General features: G+C 40.2%; 1 protein-coding gene across 4 annotated transcripts in view; it reads right to left on the bottom strand.

Moving 5' to 3' along the window:
• Window positions 1-227: 227 nt before the first annotated feature.
• The window catches only part of CYLD (CYLD lysine 63 deubiquitinase), a 101,998-nt gene continuing 80,613 nt past the window's right edge, over window positions 228-21,612 (bottom strand). For all 4 annotated transcript variants that reach the window (XM_075537702.1, XM_075537700.1, XM_075537699.1 and 1 more), the window contains exons 13-17: window positions 13,495-13,627; window positions 12,492-12,600; window positions 11,374-11,492; window positions 10,920-11,136; window positions 228-5,406 (exon numbers count right to left, since the gene is read on the bottom strand). In XM_075537702.1, the coding sequence (XP_075393817.1) occupies window positions 5,222-5,406; window positions 10,920-11,136; window positions 11,374-11,492; window positions 12,492-12,600; window positions 13,495-13,627 (763 nt within the window). In that variant the 3' untranslated portion in view covers window positions 228-5,221. The remainder of the gene's footprint in view (window positions 5,407-10,919; window positions 11,137-11,373; window positions 11,493-12,491; window positions 12,601-13,494; window positions 13,628-21,612) is intronic.

The following is a 21,612-nucleotide window of genomic DNA, read 5'->3' as shown; positions in this document are numbered from 1 at the left end:
TACGGATACATGTCTCAGAAGAAGGTAAGTGTGAGCTTGTTCACAGAGCAACTGCAGAAATGGGTGGGTGAGGTTTGACAAAGAAACAGAAGTTTGTCCAAGTACATCACTTTCCCAAAAGAACCTTCTTTGCCTGATACTACAGACGCTGATTAGAGTGACAAAGGCCCAATTCCAGTTTCCCTCTGATAACCACACAACCCTCCCCAAAGAAGTCAAGGCAAAGGAACAATAAAAATTCCATTTTAATGATACAGAAATAGTATATATATAATACATTTCTTTCCACAGCAGCACTTCATTTATCGCTTAAAAAATCTAACAAAATTAAGGCTAAACCAGAGCACTCTGATAGTAAAGGGATATTTGATGGGGCATTATTTTTAAAGAATGTTTTCATAAATATAGGATGTTTTCAGGCAGAAAAAAATGTTGAACAACATACCAGACATGGGAAATGCAGTACAAAATGTGTTCCTTTATTAACAATCTACTAATAACCACAACTTCCTGGGGAAGTTTCAAATAGAACTTTTTAAAAACCGAGGTTTATGATATAATACTAAAACTTCCAAAATTCCACAGTACTGGGCCATTTTATAAAAGAAAACCGAGGACAGTTGGGCTGTCAATATAATCCTTGTAGAAAAAATAAAAAGCAAAAGTGCTCAGTGTTTAAAATTGCGGCACACTGTATCTGAGGCCGTGGTATTGCGCGCACTCCCCCGTCCTCGCTTGCCCGCTTCTTGCCATTACTCCAGCTCTAGGGTGGAATGGAGCATTTCAAACGGAGGGACACAAACGGGCCTTCAGGAGCTCCCTGGCTGCACGTGCTAACACACTGATCAGGAAAGCACGCACTTTCCCCCCAAGGTTTGACTCTCCTGGACCACTCTGGCTGATTTCTGGCTCAAGAAGGCGTGCAGCTTTTCCAAGACTTACATTAAGATTAAAAGTCAGTACGTTTCGGTCTCTCTTCCCCTCATAAAGCAAGTGGCGGTAGAACAGGGAAATCTAAAGCAAGCTGCAAGCAATAGGCCTCGCTGTTGAACTTAGTGATCTCACACTTGTACCCATCAGACCCATAAAGACCTGTATTTACGTGGCCACATGCCTCACACCTGCTTTAGCGGTTTGCCTTCTTTCCTCTCATGTTACATCTAACCTCTTTTTCTCGGACACTTGCTTTTAGGAATTTATGCATTATTTTCACCGAGAGATGGGGACGTATTGTGAGCACTGCCAATCCCTGGAGAAGGCGGTCTTATTTTTCATTATAAGCTTTCTAGTCCACCGACTTTAATAAAGACATCTTACTTTCTAACAGAAGAACCTGCTCTCCTGAGAGTAATCTTCTCACATAACTAACATTCCCATTATAATATACCAGGTAGTAAGAAATCACACCTATTTTATCTTTTGTTTTAGATAAGTATTTTGGATACCTATTTCTTTGGTTCCTAGAGGCTCAATTTCCCTTAAAGAAAAAAAAATGCGAAGAAAATGTCCAGGCAAATAACAAACTATACTCCAAAGAATGGTTTGTGTGGCAAAGACTGCAGAACCCTCTTGGAAAGACCAGGGTGAGGTACATATACTGCAATGCATTTCTTAGAGAAATTCATTTGTAAACAGATGGACAATATAAGTGCCTGATTACCCACTTTTAATCAGAGGAACTGATACAATATTATGATCGGCACAACCATAAAATGAGAAGGGATCTTTGAAGCTGTCTAGTTCTGTGGTTTTTTTAATCTTATGCAACTAGATTTTAAAAGTAGTGAATTAAGCTCCACTTTTGAGTGGCTCGTCAAAAGTGGGGCTTTATTAGCTAACTTCTTCCATCTCACTTGCAGAGAGTCAAATATAGCAGGCATGACTTATAATCCAGAACTCTTTGCTTTTCCCCTAGAAAATCCAATAGCCCAATGCTCATTACACAAAGGAGGAAACTAAAGCCAAAGTAAATGAAAGCGCACGTCCAAGAGGACTGAACAAGCAATAGCAACGGGGGAAGAGCCGGGGCTCCGTTTCTGTTACACCACGCTGGCTCCTGGTGTCTCCCCGCAAATCTCTACACTTATTAGCCAAGCATTTATTAATATCAAATAGTATCAGGGAACTATAATGTTAAAATTAGGTGTTACAAAAAAATAGGTGTTACACTGTGTGAAGGCAAAGACCATATTCCTTCTAACAATTCTACATCAATAAGCATTCATTTGTAAACAGATAGACAATATAATTGTCCAATTATCCACATTTATAAACACTGATGTAGAATGGTGTCAGGTCACTGGTAGAATTGTTCACAGAATTGTGCTGGTCACTCAGCCAAGACCTGATATTCACATGTGTGTCTGATTATCCAAGAAGATATAAAATTATCCAGAATTTGAGTGACAATACAAGTTCCATAGATTAATATCTATTTCGTTCCGTTGTTCCTGAATTAGCTGAGAAGGAGGGTGTAATTAAAGAATCCAGGGTTAAGAAAATCCTGACCACTTACTCGTGACATCTGGTAAACAGAAACTATAAAAAGACTAAGCCGTTCGAGGTTACAATTCATAGCAACTAGATCAACTATCTTAGACTGATGTTTTGGTTCCTATGTCCTTTGATTTTCAATATTTTTTCTCAGCCATATAATAACACTAGCTTATGGGTGGGGTCAAACTCCTTCATCAAGCTGAGGGTCTGGACGCTTCGTCTCCTGTTACAGGGTGGTTGTTCTCTTCCTCTCTCCCAACCCAAGCCCAATTCCGAAACGAACACATCCACAGATGCAGGTGCTTGTGGTGAACACATACAAATACTCAGTTGACGGAGAAGGTGAGATACACTATATTTTCTATTTGCAGCTACAAATCATGAACCATGTTATAAATGTTCTATTATATTGTCATCTTGATTGTAGAAATGATAAAAGGAAAAAAGGATAACCAAAACATTTAAAAAGCAAACAGGGAAATATTACAAAACATTTAGTTAAATAGTAAGAACATGAGCCACTCTGCCATCAGACCCTGCCCGGAGCATGCACATTTCCATGGCAGGCTGCTGTGGAGCAGGGACCAGGAAGGAGGAAGCCAGGGGCAGGTCAGAAGCCTCCCAGGCTTGCTTCCTGGTGCTCAGAAGCTGAAGAAGGTCCCTGCCTGACGTGGGAGGACTCTGGCATCCCTTTACTGAGCATCCTCTCCTGCAAGTAACAGGATCGAAAGCCCCAAATAAGAACACATGAGAAGTAATTTATGGCGGAGGATGCTCCCACCTAAAGCCGCGTCAACATGCTGTGGGAAAGTAACTACACATGCACCAATACCTTTCAGCATGAAAAGGCTGGAGGGAGACTCTCTTCGGGTTTTGTTGAAATGTTTACAGAAAAGGAACTGTATTCCCTTTTATTTTTTGGAGTGTTAAATTCATTCTTACCTATATGTAGGTATCTAATTATGCCTCCACATAAATGTCTGGACTCATACTGATAAGGTCATTCAATACATATTTGAATGATGGTTTGACTCGACATGGTTAGAGCTAGATGACACTGTAGACATCGTGTATCCCAGGCCCTCATTGTACCTGTGCATGAGGAGCCAGGGGATGCCACACAGCCCAGGGTGCCTTCCTAACCCCGTGACATCAAATCCATGCCACCACCCCAACCAAAAGACTTGGCAGTAAAAAACACCATACAAAAATGTGTGTACTTTTTCATTTTGAAAACTGAAAAAAAGTGCAAGGTGAAAGAATTTTTGTAACTTTTTACACTTTAAAAAGTTAGTAAATATCAGTACAATAGAATGATAAAATAAAAGGGTAAACAAGTCTTCACAAGATAGCAATTTGAGTTTATAAAGATTCTGTTATTACTATTATTTTGTCATTAAGTATTTTATAAGTCATAGACTGCATGTATATGACAACGTTTCCGGTCTTTTTGAATGGTTAGGCGGTTGGGGCTCTTGCAAACCATCCTGGGAAGACAGCACCACGACAAAACACCACACCCAGAGACTATGTTTGCACAGCACTGACATTTAGCATCTGGAGTTCTAGTCTACAACACCCGCTTGGGGTTCTACACACACTAGGAACATTGACTAAGAAAACATCTATTTTCTTTCAATCAGAAATAAGATGAAGCTGCTGATAACATTTCACTAAAATATGATTGATCCATAACTGTCATATCACATGAAATTAAGAGGAATTACAGATGAGTACTAACTCACTCATCAAATTCAAGTTCTGGACAGTATTATTTAAAACAGTTTAAATAGCCCAGTGTATCTTTTCAGGGGAATTCTATGAGTAATTTTATAAGGAGGATTTTCAAAAGTTCATGGAAAAATGACCAACTATATTGTCTTCTGTAACATATACCTATATAGGGATATAGCAATATACTTATTACCCCCATCCTTTTATAAAATGTATTGTGTCTAGTCCATAAGATGGTTGGAGAGCCTTAAGAAAACCTGCTGGGTGGCAGTTACTGTTAGGAATGAAGAGCTTCAAATAGTCATAACCCTAATCATCCAAGAAAATTACATAAAAGAAAGGGCATTTTGTAACAGAATCACTCACTTATATCAAAACCAGAACAAATAAAAACACCACCACTAGGGGATTTTAAATATTTCTGACCACTGTTGCAGAAACACGGAAACTCAGCAGGAGGCAGACATGCAGGAAGCAGCACTATAATAGGAAAGAGTTAACTGGTCAAACTCACACAACTTTTAAAAACTACATTGAAAATAGACCCTAATCAAACCAAATTATTTCTTCCTCAAGGCCACCATTAGCAAGAAAAGAAAAATGATTTCAGATAGTTGGTCCATAAAGAATACACATTTATTTACATTCTCAATGGACTAAAAATAAGAGATTTTAAACGGACATAATTAAAATTTTATGCTTCCAAAAATATCATATAATCAATACACTTAACTTAAAGCTTGGTATTAATAACTTCATATAGACTTCTTAAAAAACCAACACAAACATACTTCTAGAGTGCAAAATGCTTCTTATTAAATACTTGAGTAACACAAAAGCGGTGTGTGCTGAAACACAAGAATCCTTTTCACGAGTCTCATCGCAAACACGTCCATTGCCGGCAATGGACGGCGAACAAAACTGCCAGCTCAAGTAAGATGCAATATTAAGATTCCGCGGTCAGTTTCTTCCTGTATGCGGGCGGGTCCGTTTACTTATACAGACTCATGGTTGGGCTCTGGTACATGCACATGTATGCATCACAGAGAAGTCTTCTGGCGCACCCTTGGATTCGTCTGGAGTCTAAGGAGTGCAGCTCTTCTAGAGACATCTTCAAGTACTCGCCAACTTCTGGGCACGGGGTGACCTGGGGAATATTGAAGCCATTCTGACCACCTGCAACGAGGAGGGAGAGCTCTTTTCAGAGGCCTGGGACGTTCTGAACATCTTCTTACTGCCCTGATTCATGTCTGTGATTTAGTAAAGGTTAATTTTTCAGAAAGTCCTTATTTTACTACCGATTTCTATAAGTTATGTGTCTCCTCTGAAGTCATGACAGTCAACTCTAGAAAAGCTCCAAACCAAATTCCCACCTTTTCGCACCATTCCATTAGGGACTCATGGCATATACCCACAAACATACACACTGGATTCTTCACATTTCCATATCCCTTCCCAGACATTAGCACCCAGTATACTTCACCATCAATGCAACCAAGAGAAAATCTAGTAAACGGAATACTGTTATTCTTAAGTTTAAATATCATACATGTTTGCGCAACTCTAGCATGGTTTGATTTACATATCATGAGGTTGCCTGAAGAGGCTCTCGAGTGGGGTTTTAATGATTCTAGAAACAGGGCCTTCCAGATCAGCTCTCCAAATGCTTGGTATGAAACACTCCAGCTGAGGTGAGAAGCACTAAGTGAAAAACAAGTTGGGTGAACTTGTTTGATGCCGTTAGGTCAGTTCCGAGTCCTGATGAACCCCACACACAGTGAATGAAGCACTGCCCGGTCCTCTGTCACCTTCACAACCACTGCTGTTTCCATCTATTTTTGCAGTTGCTGTGCCAATTCATCTCCCCGTGAGTCTTCTTTCTTTCTTGACCCCCCACTTCACCGCATAGGATGCCTCTCTCCCCTCCTGCTCACATGTCCAAAGTACACGGACTGACCTATCACTCTCCTCACTTCTGAGGATTCTGGCTGCACTTCTTCCAAGACCGATTTGTTTGTTCTGCTGGTGGGTTCATGATGCATGCAACATTCTCTGCCAATACTATAATTCTGAGGCATCAGCTCTTCTTTGTCCTTCATTATTTGGCTTTTCCATGTATATGAGGCAATTGAAAATATCGTGGTTTGGGTCAGGTTTAGTCCTCAAATTCACATTTTTAAAAACATTTAAACCAGATGTTATGCAACAGATTTGCCCAATGCCATGTGTCTTTTGATCTCTTGCCTGCTGTTTCCATGGACATTGATCGTGGATCCAAATAAAATGAAATCTGACAATTTCACACCTTTCTAGGTTATCATTATGTTACTCAATGGACCTTTTGTGAAGATTTTTGCTTATGTGGAAGTGTAATCTGCACTGAAGGCTGTAGTCATTGATCCTCATTGTCTTCTTTGAAGCAAGGCTGTGTAATCTGTACATTCCAAGTTATTAATGAAGCTTCCTCCAATCCTATTGCTGCATTCTTCTTATCAACCAGTTTCTCAGATCATTTGCTCAGCATACAGACTAAGTATGGTGAAAGGATACAAATTTGATGTACACCACTTCTGATATAAAACCGCACACCATACCCATGTTCTGTTCATATGACTGCCTCTTGGTCTATGTACAGGTTGCACATGTTCTGGGATTCTCTTTTGTGGTAGTTATGTAATTTCATGTCAACTGGAAGATATATAAAGTGTAGAGGTGGTATTCAACCTGTCAATCACATCACAGTCTGATGGTGCCTCCTTGTGGGCGTGGCCTTCTCAGAAGGAGGGCCCTGGGAGCCTCTCCCTCTTCTCCTTCTGCGTTCACTTTCCTGCTGGCTAACTCGGATGCTGCCAGGGCCACATAATTTTGCACCCCAGCCTGTGATTTTCCTGCATTCTGCATCATTGCATGTGGCTGTGTGAGTCTAAAGAGGGATTTATGCATTAGTATTGAACTTATGGATTTGAGTTTAGCTGGGCTGGGATGTTTTATCGATATATAATTATTTCTTGATATAAAGTTATTTCTTATATATATTAAGTGTCACTGGATTTATTTCTCTAGTTAGCCTGATCTAACACCATTCTTCCAATATTATACACAATCTGTTTTAGTCTACATTATCAAAGGCTCCTGCATACTCAGTAAACATAGGTAAACATTTTTCCGTTATCCTTTGCTTTGAGAAAAGATCTGTCTGACATTAAAAACAATAACCTGATTGCACATCCTCTGAATCCAGTTTGAAATTCTGGCAGTTCTTTGATATGCTGCTACAGCTTTTTAAAACCTATCTTCTGCACAATTTCAACTTGTTATATTATTCAATAATTTCCACATTCTATGATCCAATAGAATGTCCATAGAATCCTCCAGTACTTTTTTGAAATGGGCACAAATGTAGATCTCTTCTAGTTAGCTGGCCAGCTAGCTATTTTCAAAATGTGTTGGCATACAACATTGAATGCTTCCAGTGTTTTATACATCATGTGAAACATCTCAATTGGCATTGTCAATTCCTAGATCCTTGTTTTTTTAATCAGCACCTTCAGTAAAGTTTTAGACTTTTTCTTTCAATACCGTTGGTTCCAAAACATACACTATGAACATATAAGTGTCAAACAATCCTTTTCACGACAGAGCCTTTGTGTAACCCTCCCATCTTGTCTTGATAATTGCGGCATCATTCAATATTTTTAGTCTAGAGTCCTTCAGTATTGTCACTCCAGGCTTGAGTTGGATTTTTCCTTCAGTTTTTCCAGCTTGAGAAATGCCAAGCACATTCTTTGCTTTTGGTTTTCTAACTCCAGGTTCTGACACATTTCACTATAATATTTTACTCTGTTTTCTTTGTTCGCCATTTCCTATGCTACAGGGTCACCACTGTGCGCTGGAATCGACTCACTGGCAGGGAATTTAGTTTCTCTAATACATGTTCAAGAGAGTCTCTGGGTCTCTCTGACTTCCATTATGGTCTTATTTTTCTTTAAAATTACATTTATTCTTTATGTATGACTGTCCTTGGTGCGATCCCACAACTTGTCTGTCCTTCATTCATTAATCTTTAATGGGTCAAACGTATTTTTGAGATGGTCTCTGTATTTGGGTCATACCTTGGCTCTTGTGGACTTTGCATTCCAAACACCAATAATTATCAATGTACCTTGCATTTTGATTGCATTTTTATGTATTTCTGACTGATGTAGTTGGTAAAAATCTTCAAGTTCTTTTTGACATTAGTAAGGATCCCTGGTGGTGAAATTAGTTACGAGTTGGGTTGCTAACCATAAGGTTGGTAGTTCAAACCCCTAAGTAGGTCCACGGGAGAAAAAGGATACTTTCTGATCCTAAAAAGATTTATAGCCTCAGAAACACACAGGGGCAGTTCTACTCTGTCCAAAAGGTCGTTAGGAATCAGAACTGACTCAATGGCAGTACGTGTTTGAGTTTGGCATTAGTAGTTGGTGCATAATTTGACTAATCGTTATGTTAACTAGTCTTCCTGTAGGTATATGGATATGGCCTATCATTAAAAGGGTTCCACTTCAGGAGAGAACATGAATGGTTCTAAGGTTCTTTGTGAAAATGATTGTGTTATCAGTTCTCTTCAATTTTTCATTCCTGGTCACAAGGCTGCCTGTCATTCAAAATGACCAATACCAATCCATTTCAGCTCATTAATGCCTATGATATTGATCTTTATACAGCCTTTGCATTTTGATAACTTTCATGTTCATACTAAATACATTCTATGTTCTGGTTATTGATGAATATTTATCAACTCTTTTCCTCATTTTGAGTTAGCCACATTGGTAAGCATAGGCCCTGTAAGCTTTACTCCATTCACATCACTAAGGTAAACTCTTTCTGATGAGGCAACTCCTTCCTTGTCTTATTTAGCTTGGTTTCCAAGCTGATGGGGCTCATCTAACATATAGCAGAAAATGTTATGCTGCAATTTGAAAATTTTCACTGTCAAAAGGCTTCCAGCACCACAGCAACACACAAGCCATCACAATATGACAGACTGAGAGAAGAGTAGTAATATGTCACCTGAAGCTTCCCCACTGACACTGAGTTGATTTTGACTTTGACCACCCCTATATAAGGTTTCCTAGTGCTTTAAAAACTCTCTCTCTGCCACTGAGTCAATTCTGACTCATAGTGATCCTATAAGCTAGAGTAGAACTGCCCTTGAGTTTCTGAAACTAACTCTCTATGTGAGTAGAAAATTCCATCCTTCTCCCAAGGAGTGGCTGGCTGACAGTTTCACATTGTTGACCTTGCAGTTAGCAGCCCAGCATGTAACTCACTAGGCCACCAGAGCTTAAACATGTTAAATTCCCCTTGATAAAAGAAAATAGGAATAATTCCTATCTTACCGGATTATTTCAAGGATCTGGAGACAATGATTTAACGTATTTTGCAGAGAATTTTCCACATGGGTGCTCCATATATGGCTTACAGAAAGGGAAAGGAGCATGAAAGTAAACTATGAAAAAGTTTAGAATAAAATGTTAGTCCTAAAATAAAATTTTTAAGACTCGTTTTTAATAGAGTATATAAAAAAAAATCACAATCCCCAAAGAAACCTGCTATCATCAAGTTGATGAACCATCCATAGGGACGCGGTAGGGCACAGTAAAATTGCCGACAGCAATCCAAAGACGACACAACAGTACAGAAGCAGAGGACCGCATCTTGCTCTTGCAGAGCCACGGGTGACTAGTTGGGTAGTTGCCGAGGCTGTAACCACTGTGCTTGTTCCGGAAGTTTACCAGTTGTCTCAGGCTGGTACAAATGACTAATACATTGAGCTATTCACCAAAAATTTAAAGGGTGGAGTCTACCCAGAGGTACCAAGGATCTAGAATAAAAAAACCAGTCCTGAAAACTCTATGGAGTACAGAGCTGTTCGCATCCACATGAAGTCACCAAGAATTGAAGTCGATTCAGTGGCAAAATATTTTTTGTTTCCCTGAGTTGTGCGACTTCTTGTACGTCAGACTGGCATTCTGATCCACGGGGGCTGCAAGGGTGATTTTTCAGAAGTACACCGCCAGGTCTTTCTATGAAGATGCTTCTGGAGAAAGCAGAACCTCCAACCTTTTCGTTAGCAGCTGATTATGTTTGAACTATTGGCATCACCTCAAACTCACTGCCATGGAGCGACTCACAGCAACCCTGTAAGACAGGGCACAACTGCCCTTTTGAGTCTCCGAGACTGGAACTGCTTACAGGACTACAGAGTCCTGTCTTTTCCCCTCAGAGAGGCTGGTGGTTTTGAACTGGGGACCATGCTGATAGCAGCTCAATTTATAACCACTATGCTACAAGGGCATCACCTAGACCACCCACCCCAAACCCACTGCCATCAGATTGATTATGACTCACAGTAGAATTTCCATAGTGTTTCTAAGGTATAAGTCTTTATAAAAGCAAAATGCTTCATTTTTCTCCTGTGGAAAACCAGTAGGTTCAAACCACCAACCTTGAGGTTAGCAGTTGAGTGCTATGACTATTGCACCCAAAGGCTCGCTGACCTAAGTAGCAGGGTTGAGATTCAAGACTCCCACCGAAAGGATTCTGCCACGAAATATTGTACTGCTCTGACGAGGGCCTCACACCATGCACTCTCCCACTACAAATGAAAATACTGGCACCAAGCAGAAGAAAGATTTTCAATATACCATCTCGATCAGCCATGCTGTCAAAGAAGAGCCAGGCAGAATCATCCTTTCCATACTTCACAAAAGCAACATAATGACTTGTTTCTATGCAGAGTACAGCAAACAATTCCATCTTCTGGCAGGGTATGCAGCCGTGTCTCCAGTCCCAGTCAGGCAGATCCTTGGGAAGGGACACGGGGTTATACTTATGATTCAACCTCTTAGGGTGAAGGTGAACCTAAAATGGAATAGGAAGAGAATGCCACACGTGAGCGAAACCCCATGCTATCAGTGCACTTCACTGGCTCTTACTTATTGTACCCCGCATTTCAAAAAATCTAACAGGTGGAAAAGGAATAAATAGTGCCATCTGAATATATTTGAAATGCCATATATTTGTTAAAACCTAACGTCTGTTTCCAACTACAAAGAGCCTGCTGTTGAGTCGGAGACCATGAGGTGCAGACACACTTACTTGGGTGTTGCATGTTTTGCAAAACTGCTTGATTTTCCCGGCCGAGATGTCAGGATCCTCGTAGCACTCCCTGCATTCGTACATCGCAAGCCCCCCACATATCCGGCACTGCCTGGGGGCTGACACGGGGCGAGGGCAAGAGAAGGTAAGGTCCTTCAAGCAATGCATTCACAATTCTTAAACTCAGGAAGCAACATCATGCTTTAAAAAGGAAAAGGTACGTGTCCTCAAAGCGCTCATGCGCGCCTGTTCTTGTAAAGGTTCAGTTGGCTAGCTTTGGATTCTGGATTTCGTGAAAGACATTTTTTCTGTGAATTAACATTTTTCAAATAATGTGGCCTAAGACTTTTCCCTTCCTGATTATAAAAATAAATTATGTCCATTAATTAAAAATTTGAAAATCAAGAAACTATAAAGAAGAAAACAAAAAAATCTGCAATTTCAATTAGCAAGAGAGAACCTTGGTTAATATCATTGTGTATTTTCCCCAATAACTTTAAACCTTCATTTTATTAACTATGTGTGTATATATATATGATATGAAAAAATAAAGATCTTATTGCAGAAAGTATCACAGTTATGTCTCTTCATTTATATCATAATAATTTTTATATACATTAGTATTCAAAAACATGAATCCTAAATGGCAGTAGTTTCAATGTATAGATATATAATTCATTTACGTATTTAACTACTCTACTCTTTATATATAGTTGTTTCTAATATTTTAATCATACACAAATTTGAATCTCACATATTAATTTGCATCTCTGATTATTTTCTCAGAATAGTTTCTCAGAAATTATTGTGAGATGCCCCCAAATCAACTGTGACTCATAGTGACCCCACGTGAAAGAGCAGAGTTGTCCCATGGGTTTCTTCGACTGTAATCTATCAGAACACATTGCCAGATCCTTTCTCCTCTGGAGAGTGTGGTGGGTCAGAAATACCGAGCTTTCACGTAGTGGCTCAGTGCTTAATAACTGCACCAGCATGACTCCTTGGAGCAAAAAAATCAATGGATTATATTTCAAGGTTCTTCAGTTACCAGGTTATTTTAAAAGAAGATGACCTGACAATTCCTTCAAAAACAAAACAAAACAATGAAATATACTTACTGTCTTCAAGTAAATCAGTTATATTTAATTCTAGAGAAGGAAAAATTTTTTTAAATAGTTTAAAGTCTTTTCCAAATCGAGGCATTTGAATAATCAGACATGATGGTGCCTAAAAAGGAAATACATAGTTTTAGAATCAACTGGCCAAACCAAACTCACTGCCATTGAGTTGCTTCTGACTCATGAAATTGAAATAGTCACAGTCAAACCAAGCTCTGATTTTAGCTATTATGTTGAAAGGACATAAAGGAGGGCTGACAGGCAGAGCCCAAATGGGCACAGTGACACCTAGAGGCTAGGGACTTAACGAAGCTGGGCTTCAAAAGTATAATGACTACAGGGACATTTTATTTTGAGTTTGTATTTGATCCAAATTTTTGAGAAATTGTTTTAGTAAGTATAATACACAACTCATCACAGAAGAATACTCCGTATTTCAACAAATGTGTAACTGCTGTTATTGTGGCTGCACTCACCCTTCCTTCAGAAAGAAATAATAGTAAAATGAACCATAAGCATGTAGTAGACTAGTATGACGAAGATACTCACAAACAGTGAAAGAAAAAGAATTTATAATGCTTATGCATTAACAAGCTAGTAAGTGATAATCTTCTGATACTTATCTCTGAAAGGGATAAAGTAGATATCTTTAAAATATATTTGGAAATATACTTGCATAAAGTTTAAAATATTTGATTTATGTAATTACAATATTGTAGTTATTTTTCAAAAGACACACCAATCTTCCTCTTGCTTTAAACTAATTTAAAAGTTTGTCCGTGATAAATTATTTTTGCTTATAAAATGAAAAGAAAATTTTTACTTCTGCTTATTTTTCATAAGAACAAAGTTGTAGTACCACGTAATTCTTTCTTATTTGTGTTTTGCTTACAGTTTGTTTCAAACTATCTACGCTGGTTAAAATGAATAGTTATTCAATCTATTGTAGTCTTAGGAATCTTACAGAGTTACATATAAAACACCATAAATAATGCTCACTCACCTCTGCAAATTTCAGGTTACTATTAATAAAAGACCATTCTAATAACTGTTGAATAGTAGGAACACCAACTTTCTCATTTTTCTCCATAAAAATTTGATAGAAATAACAATCTTGTACTTTTTGACCCGCTGACCTAAAAAACATGCATACAAAAAATTAACATAGTTTATTTTTTTAATCTTTTTATTGCGGCTCATAAAGCTCTTATCACAATCCGTACATACATCAATTGCGCAAAGCACCCTTATACATTCGTTGTACTCGTCATTCTCATAATTCACCGTCCACTTGGGTTCCTGGAATCAGCTCGGTTTCCCTTTCTCCCCCTCCCCCTCCCCGCTCTCCCCCTGGTCCCTTGATAGTTTATAAATAATTATTATATCTTATCTTACACTCCCCAGCATCTCCCCTCACCCACCTCCCCATTGCCCATCTCCCAGAGAGGAGGTTACACATAGATCTCCAAGATCGGTTCTCCCTTTCTACACCCCCTTCCCTCCTGGTGTCGCCACTCCCACCGCTGGTATTGAGGGATTCGTCTGTCCTAGATTCCCTGTGTTTCCAGATCCCTACTGCACCGCTGTATATCCTCTGGTATAACCAGGTCCGCAAGGTAGAATTGGGGTCATGATAATTTGGAGGGGAGGAAGCGTTCAGGAACTAGAGGAAGGTTTTGAGTTTTATTGTTGCTACACTGAACCCTGAGTGACTCATCTCCTCCCCACTACCCCTCTGGAAGGGATGTCCAGCTGTTAACAGATGGGCATTGGGTCCCCATCACGCACTCCCCCTCATTCACGGTGATGTGATTCTCACCACCACCCCACCTTTGTTGTTTGAGACCTGGTCTCCTCTGCCCTTCACGATCACCTATGTTGGTGTGCTGCTTCCGTGTGGGCTTTGTTGCTTCTGGGCTAGATGGCCGCTTGTTTACTTTCAAGCCTTTAAGTCCCCAGACGCTATATCTCTCAGTAGCCGGGCACCATCAGCCTTCTTCACCACACTTGCTTATGCACACTTTCGTCTTCAGCGATTATGTGAGGAAGGTGATCACACAATGATTGTTTTTGTTCCTTGGTGTCTGCTACATGGTCCATTCAACACCTTGTGTTCGCTTAGGCCGTGTGCTTCTTCTCTGTGGGCTTTGTTGCTTCTGAGCTAGATGGCCACTTGTTTGCCTTCAAGCCTTTAATACCCCAGACGCTATATCTTTTTGATAGCTGGGCACCATCAGCTTTCTTCACCACGTTCGCTTACACACATGTCTGTCTTCATAGTTTATTTTTTAAATGTGTAATAAAATGTAAAGCTGCTCCACTTATTTTTACAAATAGAAAAACTGTGAAAGTTGCTGGAACTTAATATGCAACTTTAGATAGTCAGAACAACTTAGACTAAAAAATAATGTATGGTACACATTAGAAAAACATTGGTTTTATCTGTGGATATAATTAAGAACTTTGACAGACCCATAGCAAAAGAAGAAATAGGCAAGGTCATCAAGAAACTCCCAACCAAAAAAGCCCAGGACCAGCTGGCTTCACAGGAAAATTCTCCCAAGTATTCAGAGAAGAGCTGACACCAGTTCTATACAAACTATTTCAGACATCTCTCCTTGGCTCTTTGGCTAAGATCAAGTATAGGACAAACTATTTCAGGATACAGAAAGAGAAAGCAAATCGCCAAACTGATTCTAAAAAGCCCTGATAACAAAACCAGGCAAAGACCCCTCAAAAATAGAAAACTAGAGAATATTATTCCTCATGAATATAAAAGTAAAAGTTCTCAACAAAATCCTGGACAATAGAATCCAACAACATATTTTAAAAAATAATCCATCATGACCAAGAAGGATTCATACCACGGATGAAAGGACCCATTGCTTCAGGATGGGAATGCAACATGCTGGCACCGAGTAGGGAACCATTGGAGAGGTCTGTATTAGTCTGGGTACTTTAGAGGAAAAAAATCCACAGAAACTCATGTGTGAGAGTTTTATATAAAGGGTAAGTGCACATTAAGAAAGCATCCCAACCCAGTGCTGCCCAAGCCCACAAGTCCAACATTACCCCATATGTCCAACACCAATCCACAAAGTCCTCCTCCATCTCACAAAACACACACTATGATGCCAACTGCAGGAGGAAAGGTGAATCAGTGAATGTGGAAGCCTCTCAGCGCTGGCAGGGGTCTCTACACGGGTGCTCCAGCACCCGGGGCTGCATTGGGGTAGGTCTATGTGGCTTCTCCTTGGGGATGTCTTGCAGGAAGTCAGCTTTGCAAGCTGAAGTAGGGAACTGCTAAGGCAGCTGCACCCTGGTGCGACCACCAGAAAGCAAGACACTTGAGAACTAGAAAGGTGAGACTCAATGAGCCATTTATCTGTTTGCCCTTCAATTAACCCCACATGTATTTATTAGCCCAGTTGGCACAATTAACTATCTCAAGGTCTGAGGGGCCGGCCCCAATCCCAAATATGTGGACACCTGCTCCTCCTCTCAGAAGAATTTACTTCAGAGGACAGCACTGAATCTGCAGCTCCGGGAGAGGGACAGGTCTGATCAGAGCACATGGGAGCAAATGAAAGGAGAGGATGAGAGAGTGGAGCAAATCCTGACCCACCAATCCTTGAGGAAGATATTCCCACTCAGAGCAGCCAATCCACAGAGAAGACCATATGGCGGGTGCCACTATGAAACAAGGCATCCCTCACTGACCCATAGCTCTACAGGGGGCAACACTGGAGATACAGTGTGGGAATTCCGCCTGATCCCATACCAACAACAGCAAGGGGAAGAAAGCAACGAAGTCCCCAGGGAATACCAAAGTTAGACTTTGGAGCCAGGGATTGGCGCCCCATCAGACTCGATGGAAAACACTTCTAAAGGCCAACTAACAGTCCTTGAACTAACAACAAGCTTTTCTTTTTTGTTGTTGTGTTTTGGGTTTGTTTGTCATTGGCTTGTTGTCTTGTTGCTTGGTTTTGCTCTGTCTTGTTTTTGCGCATGTTATGATCTCCGTAGGTCTGTCTAAATAAGATTGGCTGTATGAACAATCTGGAGGAGAAAAAAATGGGACCGATAGTTCTGGGGGACTTGGGAGAGGGTGAGGTGGGGAAAAAGGAAGTGGTGTTAACAAACCCAGGGACAAGAGAACAAAAAGTGATCCAAATCAGTGGTGAGGAGGGTGTAGGAGGCCTGGTAGGGCATGATCAAGGGTACTGTAACCAAGAGAAATTACTAAAACCCAAATGAAGGCTGAACATGATAGTGGGACAAGAGGAAAATAAAAGGAAATAGAGGAAAGAGCTAGGAGGCAAAGGGTTTTTATAAAAGTCTAAATAAAGACATGTACATATGTAATTATATTTATATATGATGATGTGTAAAGATCTATATGTGTGTGTGTGTGTATATATATATATTTAGTATTAGGTAGCAGATGAACATTGAACCTCCACTCAAGTACTCCCTCAATGCAATACAATTTTGTTCTATTAAACTGACATTTCATGATGCTCACCTTCCCGACATAATTGCTGAAGACAAAGCAGATGCATAAACAAATATGAAGAAAGCTGATGGTGCCCAGCTATCAAAAGATATGGCATCTGGGGTCTTAAAGGCTTGAAGATAAACAAGCAGCCACCTAGCAGAGAAGCAACAAAGCCCACAGGGAAGAAGCACAACAGCCTGTGTGACCACGAGGTATATAAGGGACCAGTTATCAGACATCAAAGAATTAAAAAATCATATCATTGTGAATGAGGGGGAGTGCAGAGTGGAGACCCAAAACCCATCTGTAGGCAATTGGACATCACCTTACAGAAGAGTTGCAGGTAGGAGACGAGCCATCAGGGTGCGATGCAGCAATGATGAAACATACAACTTTCCTCTAGTTCCTAAATGCTTCCTTCACCCCCACTCTCATGATACCAATTCTACCTTACAAATCTGGCTAGACCAAAGGATGTACACTGGTACAGATAGGAACTGGAAACACAGGGAAATCAGGGTGGATTATCCCTTCAGGACCAGTGGTGAGCAGAGATACCGGGAGGGTAGAGAGAGGGTGGGGTAGAGAGGGGGAACCGATTATAAAGATCTACATATAACCTCCTCCCTGGGGAACAGACAACAGAAAAGTGGGTGAAGGGAGACATCGGACAGTACAAGATATGACAAAATAATAATTCATAAATTATCAAGGGTTCATGAGGGAGGTGGGAGTAGAAGGGAGGGGGGGAAATGAGGAGCTGATGTTGGGGGCTTAGGAGGAGAGAAAATGTTTTGAGAATGATGAGGGCAATGAATGTAAAAATGTGCTTTACACAATTGATATGTGTATGGATTGTGATGAGTTGTATGAGCCCCAATAAAATGATTTTTTTAATGAAAAAAAAACACTGGGAGGAAAAAGACACTCAAAAGCAATTAATGTAATCCACCATATAAATAAGATAAAGGATGAGAACCACATGATCATATCAACTGTTGCAGAAATTTTTTTTTGACAATTTCCAACACCCACTAATAATAAAAAAAAAACCTTAATACGATAGGAATAGAAGGGAAATTCCTCAATACAGTACAGGCCATATATGAAAAAACTAACAACCAATCTCACACTCAAAGGGGAAAAGCTGACAACATTCCCACTGACTAAGGGAACCCAACAAGAATATCCCTTATCCCTACTCTTATTCAACATTGTACTGGAAGTCCTACACAGAACCATGAAACAACAAGAAATTGAGGACGTAATATGGGGCAAAGAAGAAGCGAAACTTTTGCTATTTACAGATGACGTGATTTCATATATAGAAAAACCCAAGGTCTCCATGACAGGATTGTTGGAAACAACTGAAGAATTTAGTAAAATATTGAGGAAAGTAGCAGGATATCAAATTAACAAGCAGAAATTAATTGGATTCCTAACGGTGAGACTTCCGAAAACAACATCAAGAAAATAGTAACATTCGCAATAGCCACACAAAAATTGAAATACCTAGGAATAAATCTAACCAAAAAAACAAAAGACCTGTACAAAGAAAACTACAAGAACATTATTACAAGAAACCAAAAGAGACCTACACAAATGGAAGAATATCCAATGTTCATTGATAGGAAGACAAAACAATGTAAAAGTATCAATACTACCAAAACAATCTACAAATTCAATGCAATCTGGATCCAAATCCCAGTATCATTCTTTTAATAAATGGGAAAACTAATTGCCAACTCCATAAGGAGAGGGAAAAAGCACAGGATAAACAACGAACTTCTCAAAAAGAACTAAGTAGGTGGTCTGGCACTACCGACCCTTAAAACCGACTACACTGCCACAGTTGATGCTAGTATAATGACAGATACATAGACCAATGGAACAGGACAGAAAATCCAGAAATATAAACATCCCAATACAGCTGACTGATCTTAGACAAGGGCCCAATAAACATTAAATGGGAAGGGGATGCCCTTTTTCAATAAGTAGCGCTAGATATCCATCTGCTGAAGAATCGAATAAGACCCATACATCACCCCATGCACAAAAAATAAACTCAGGATGAATCAAAGACCTAAAAGTAAAACCCAAAGCTATTAGGATCATCAACGAGAAAACTGGGACAAAACTAAGGGCCCTATTGAAAGGCATACTCCGGCTACCAGATATAACAAAGGCAGCACACACAATGGAAGACAAAATAGATGAATGGGACATATAAAAATAAAACATTTGTGCACATCAAAAAAGCAAAATGAGAGCCCACAGATTGGGAAAAGATAGTTCGCAATGGTGTAACAGACAAAGGACTAAGACTAAAATCTACAGAATACTACAGGCTTACAGCAATGATAATAACAAATAATGCTCTTAAAAGTGTGCATTGTTTTGTTTGTTCATATTAGGGTGTCTCTCAGAAGTATTATGTCATGGGGGTCACCCTCTTGAAGTTGTGCTATATGCGTTTCCACTTTTTGGTTTATGAAACCCAGGACTGATGAACCCATAAGGACAGCAAGTGAAATAAGGGTCTCAGGGGAGGGGGAACAGTGGTGGTGGTTGGTAAAAGAGAGATGACATCAAGAAGTCCATGTAGAAAAAAGAATGTTTGGAAATTGATTGTGGTAGCACCTGCACAATTCTACTTGACAAGATTGAACTATGGAATGATATGATATCTGTATTAAATGCTAATTAATAATATATATATATTTTAAAGGTGGGCAAAAAACCTAAATAGACGACTTACAAAGGATGACACCTGAATGGCTAACAAACACATGAAGAAACACTCCTGTTCACTAGCCATCTGGGAAATGCAAGTCAAAGTCAACATGAGATACCATCTAACACCCACAATTTTAGCCCAATTTTTGAAAAACCGAGAGCAACAAATACTGGAGAGGGGGTGGAGAGATTGGAACTCTGTACAATGCTGGTGGGTGTGTGCATGTGTACAACCACTGTGGAAAGTGATATGGAAATTCCTAAAACAGATGGCAATAGAAAAACTATTGCTGGGCTTATACCCCAGAGAAATAAGAGAAAGAGCACAAACAGACGTATGCTCTCCCATGTTCATTGCAGCAGTTTCCAATAGCAAGAAATTGGAAACAGCCTAAATCCGCTGCGTAGAAGAATATTAAAAAAAAAAAAGAAAAGCTTTGGTATGTGCACACAGTGGGATACTGCGCATCTCTATGAAACAGCGACGAAACTATAAAACACCTCATGACAAGGAGGGACCTGAAAAGCATCATGCTGAGTGAAGGTAGTCAATCACAAAAGGGCAAATACTGTATGAGTCAACTGCTCTAGGGGCAAGCAACAGGATAGGCGCAGGCTCGGGCTTGCGAGCCAGGCCGTCCTGTATGTTAGCCAGGGTGGCCAGATACCCTGGTAGAGCCTGAATGGTGCCAATGAACCACACACGTATCCCCTCTCGGTGTGTATCATTACGGTCATGTTGGCAGAGGGGTCCTCATGTCAGCTGGGATTAGCTTGTCAAGGGAGGGGGAAGGGAGAATGACTATTTAGTGGCTGTTGTCAACTTGAGAGGATTATGAGTGAAGGGGTGGAGTTTACCTGTCGATCAGGTCATAGCCAATGAGGCCTCTATGTGGGAATGGCCTTCTCCTGAGGATTCTGGAAACTCCTGTATTCCTCCTTGGAGGCTGGAGAGATTCTCTCCCACTCCTCAGTTCACTCCCTGTGCGACATCCCCGAGGAGAAGCCACATGAACTTACCCTGATGCAACCAGAACCCTGGGAGCTGGTGAAGCCACATGGAGACCCCTGCCAGAGCTGTGATGCTTATACCACTGCTGGATTCACAAGACCTTCCACCCACTGGCCTGTGAGCTTCCTATATTTGGCATCATTGCACATGTTTCTTGAGTCTGAATAAGACTTTATAAATTGGTATTGAACATATGGACTAATATTGGACTTATGGACTTGATCTGGACTGGGCTGGGATGTTTTCTCAACATTCAATTGCTATTGTATATAAAGCTTATTAGTATACACATATAAGTATCTCTGAATTTGTTTCTCTAGTCTACCCGGACTAACACAGTGGCTGTTTTGCAAGGTTATGACAAGGTTCCACCAGACTGGGACACATTCCTATCAGGGATGAGGGATACTGATGGGACAGTCAAGTCAGGAGAAGGGAAAAGAAGCATACAGGTCTTGGAGAAGACCAAAGTGCATTATCTGTTGGTACAAAAAAGGGGAGGACCTACTTCCCAGTGTGGGAAAGATGCTTAGTAATATGCTCCTAATAAGCCACATTGGCCTGAGTTTCTGAAAAATCTCCAGGGGCCCAGGCCCAGGCCCAGTGCCTCAGAGCACTAGGGCATTGAATCCTGGATCGTCAAATCGCACGACACATTCCAAAGGCCATCCCAGAGGGATCCAATGTGAAAACCGCAATAGGTGAACCACAGCTCTATCTAAAACACACCTGTAACCTGAGGACTTAAGACTGAACTTACAAGTTTGTGAAGAAGCAGAACACAGCTATACCAAAAGTACTGATCTATCAGTACACGGACTTTAGTACAGCAATGCCCTACTTGCTGTATTACCATATGTATTATTTTGGAATAC

The sequence above is a fragment of the Tenrec ecaudatus genome, chromosome 18 (assembly GCF_050624435.1).
Source record: "Tenrec ecaudatus isolate mTenEca1 chromosome 18, mTenEca1.hap1, whole genome shotgun sequence".
NCBI classification, from domain to species: domain Eukaryota; kingdom Metazoa; phylum Chordata; class Mammalia; order Afrosoricida; family Tenrecidae; genus Tenrec; species Tenrec ecaudatus.
This window is presented reverse-complemented; position numbering and strand designations above follow the sequence as displayed.